The following is a 2,726-nucleotide window of genomic DNA, read 5'->3' as shown; positions in this document are numbered from 1 at the left end:
AGGACGGAATTTCCCTTCACAGGGTGCTTATGAACATTATAATGCATGTAAAGCACCTACCAGGGTGTCTCTCTAGTAAAAGTGGTGTTCAGTAAGTACCAGTTGATTTTAAATTAGAATAATATTCACCAACACCAATCTATTCAACGTGTATGCGTTGGAGGTCCACCGGGGACACATTTCCACCAGCCAGAAACTTTTCTGGCACCGACACGCGAGCACAGGCTCATTGTTGAGTGTTGACTCATGGGTGTGCAGCCTGCTCAGGAGTGGGAGAAAATTCTCTGGATTCTCTAAATTGCTGCCATCCCAGCCCACATCATGGACCTTCAGATCTTCAGCAGGGGACAGGATGAGGAGCTGTGCCAGAAAGGAGACAAGATTATTCCAGCAACCATGGGACTAGTCCCTTCGGATCTGACCGGCCTGGGACAGCGCAACTCAGGGTTAGTGAAAGTGTGGCCCTGTTGGGGTTTCTGAATGCGGGGCTTGGGGGAGGCAGCAGGCAAGGCGAAGGGCGATGAGGTCTGGGTCAGGCAGCCAGTTATACGACCTCCTGTGCCAAGAGTTTTCTACTGAAGCAAAGAACCAGAATAGCCGAGCAGCATCAAGCCCAAAAAAAGCATTTCTCAAGAATGTTTGTTTAGTTGTGCTTCCCCAAACAAAGGACAGTGAGGTTATACTGCACTTCCACAGGCACAATGGGTTGCCAACCACACCCCAAACATTTTGCATTTATTATTAGTTCGTTTCCTAGCTTAATATCTCTCGGAGGAAATTAGGTATCAAAAAATTCCTTTCCTGCCCTACTCTGTGCACACACCGTTTGGCTTGGGAGAGATAGATAAAAATTCTGAATTTATTGCAATGATTGCTTCCAGTGGCTATTCAGTCTAGAACTAGACACGATGATTCTGCCTGCATGCCATTTTTTATAAGAAGCAATTTTAATATTTGGAGTCACAAAAATAAGATACCAGTTTGGAATCACCAACACCTCTCTCTCCATGAAACCTAAATTCAAAGTCATTCTGAATTCACTGCAACTATTTGCATTAGTAGCACTAATCCAACAATCTGAGCAACCCCAGCTGACATGCGGACCCTTTTCAGAGTCCCAGAAATCTAGGCCACTGCCAGGCCTGGGGGAGGCAGGGGCAGGTTTTCTGCACCAGTTCATGTCTGTGTATGTTCCTATGTAGATGTTCTCTTACTGTTTACCTAGGTCTTCATATGGTTGCAACTGTAATTTTGATAATTTTATTAACCCACACCCTCTTTTGATGAACATGAAAATGTCATGTCCACAGAGAATTTGTTACTCCCTTCCAGGGTCATGCCCACCTTTCCATAATTAGCACAACAAAGCCGAGGTCCCAGCCCAGCACAGTGTGAGGCAGTTGTCTTAGTTCTGCTCCTTACGTGCAAATTGAACTCCAAAACCTGGCCTATGTGCTCCCAAATAGACGCCTCATGTCAGAAGGTACGCTAGACAAGGAGAAATGGATAGGGGTAATTTAGCCACCTTTAATGGGGGAGAGGAAACTCAAACTGCATTTTTCTATTCTATATGCATAATCATTCATATTCCAAAATGGAAAAGCAAATTCATTTGAGGACTGTGTATAATTCTGTAGGTCAATATACCTATTTATTCAACAAGCTTATTTAAATATCTGCTCCATGTCAAGCTCTATGTTAGTGCTTGGATTCTATGATCTTTAAGACACACCATGAGCCTGCAATGAAATCATAAAAACATAAATTTGGGGGAGGGGACTGAGGGAAAAGGAGTTGGCTCTCTCTGAGCAGATCAGAAAAACTCCTGGAGGAAGAGAGTCTAAGCTGGAATTTAGAGATGAGTATGAGTTTGCCAGGCAGACAAGGCAGAGATAGGCAGGCAGATGGGAACTACCTGAGCCAAGGTATGGAGGCGTGAAATACAGGGTAAGTTTAAAGAATAGTGAGTAGTTAGCTATGACTGGAGTATATATTTGTGTCAGAAAATGACAGTGATGATGATGGGTGTATGCAAGTTTGTTATGGTTCAATTTACACAACAAATGTTTATTGAGCTCTTAGTAAACAGAGATTTAGCTCAAAAGCTAGGAGCTTAAGATAAGAGAGGAGATAAGATATGATTCTGCAAAACTACCTTATAAAGTAAGATACTTTCCATGAGGGAGGATGACAGTAGAGGAGTATTTACAAATACTTTCGTTGGTATTTACGAAAAATAAAATAAAAAACAACAATGGATTGAGTATTAAATGAGCACCTACTAACAGCAATGATAAGACGTTTTTGTTGCACTGAAGGAACTGGCAGTCTAGTGGAGTAGACATGTAAATAGAACATTATATCATAACTAGAGGCCCGGTGCACAAAAATTTGTGCACTCGGGGGGCAGGGGGAGGGGTTCCCCCAGCCCGGCCTGTGCCCTCTCGCAGTCTGGGCCCCTCGGGAAGATAACGACCTGCTGGCTTAGGCCTGCTCCCGGGTGGCAGAGGGCAGGCCCAATCCCTAAGTGCAGCCCCTGGTCAGGCTCAGAGCAGGGCCGATTGGGGAGTTGGGGCGCCGCCCCGACATGCACAGAGCAGGGCGGATCGGGAGGTTGCAATGCCACCCTCAGTCACGCTCAGGGTAGGGCCGATTGGGGGGTTGGGGCACCGCCCCCTGTCACACTCAAGGCAGGGTCGATGGGGAGGTTGCAGTGCCACCCCCTG

The 2,726-nt window shown here is 45.7% G+C and overlaps 1 protein-coding gene across 1 annotated transcript in view; it reads left to right on the top strand.

Moving 5' to 3' along the window:
• The first annotated feature begins 356 nt into the window (after nt 1–356).
• PLEKHG7 (pleckstrin homology domain containing, family G (with RhoGef domain) member 7) overlaps nt 357–2,726 on the top strand; it is a 48,217-nt gene continuing 45,847 nt past the window's right edge. The window contains exon 1 of the mRNA XM_005877033.2: nt 357–446. Coding sequence (XP_005877095.2) covers nt 397–446 — 50 coding nt within the window. The 5' untranslated portion in view covers nt 357–396. The remainder of the gene's footprint in view (nt 447–2,726) is intronic.

This window comes from Myotis brandtii, unplaced genomic scaffold (assembly GCF_000412655.1).
Source record: "Myotis brandtii unplaced genomic scaffold, ASM41265v1 scaffold504, whole genome shotgun sequence".
NCBI classification, from domain to species: domain Eukaryota; kingdom Metazoa; phylum Chordata; class Mammalia; order Chiroptera; family Vespertilionidae; genus Myotis; species Myotis brandtii.
This window is presented reverse-complemented; position numbering and strand designations above follow the sequence as displayed.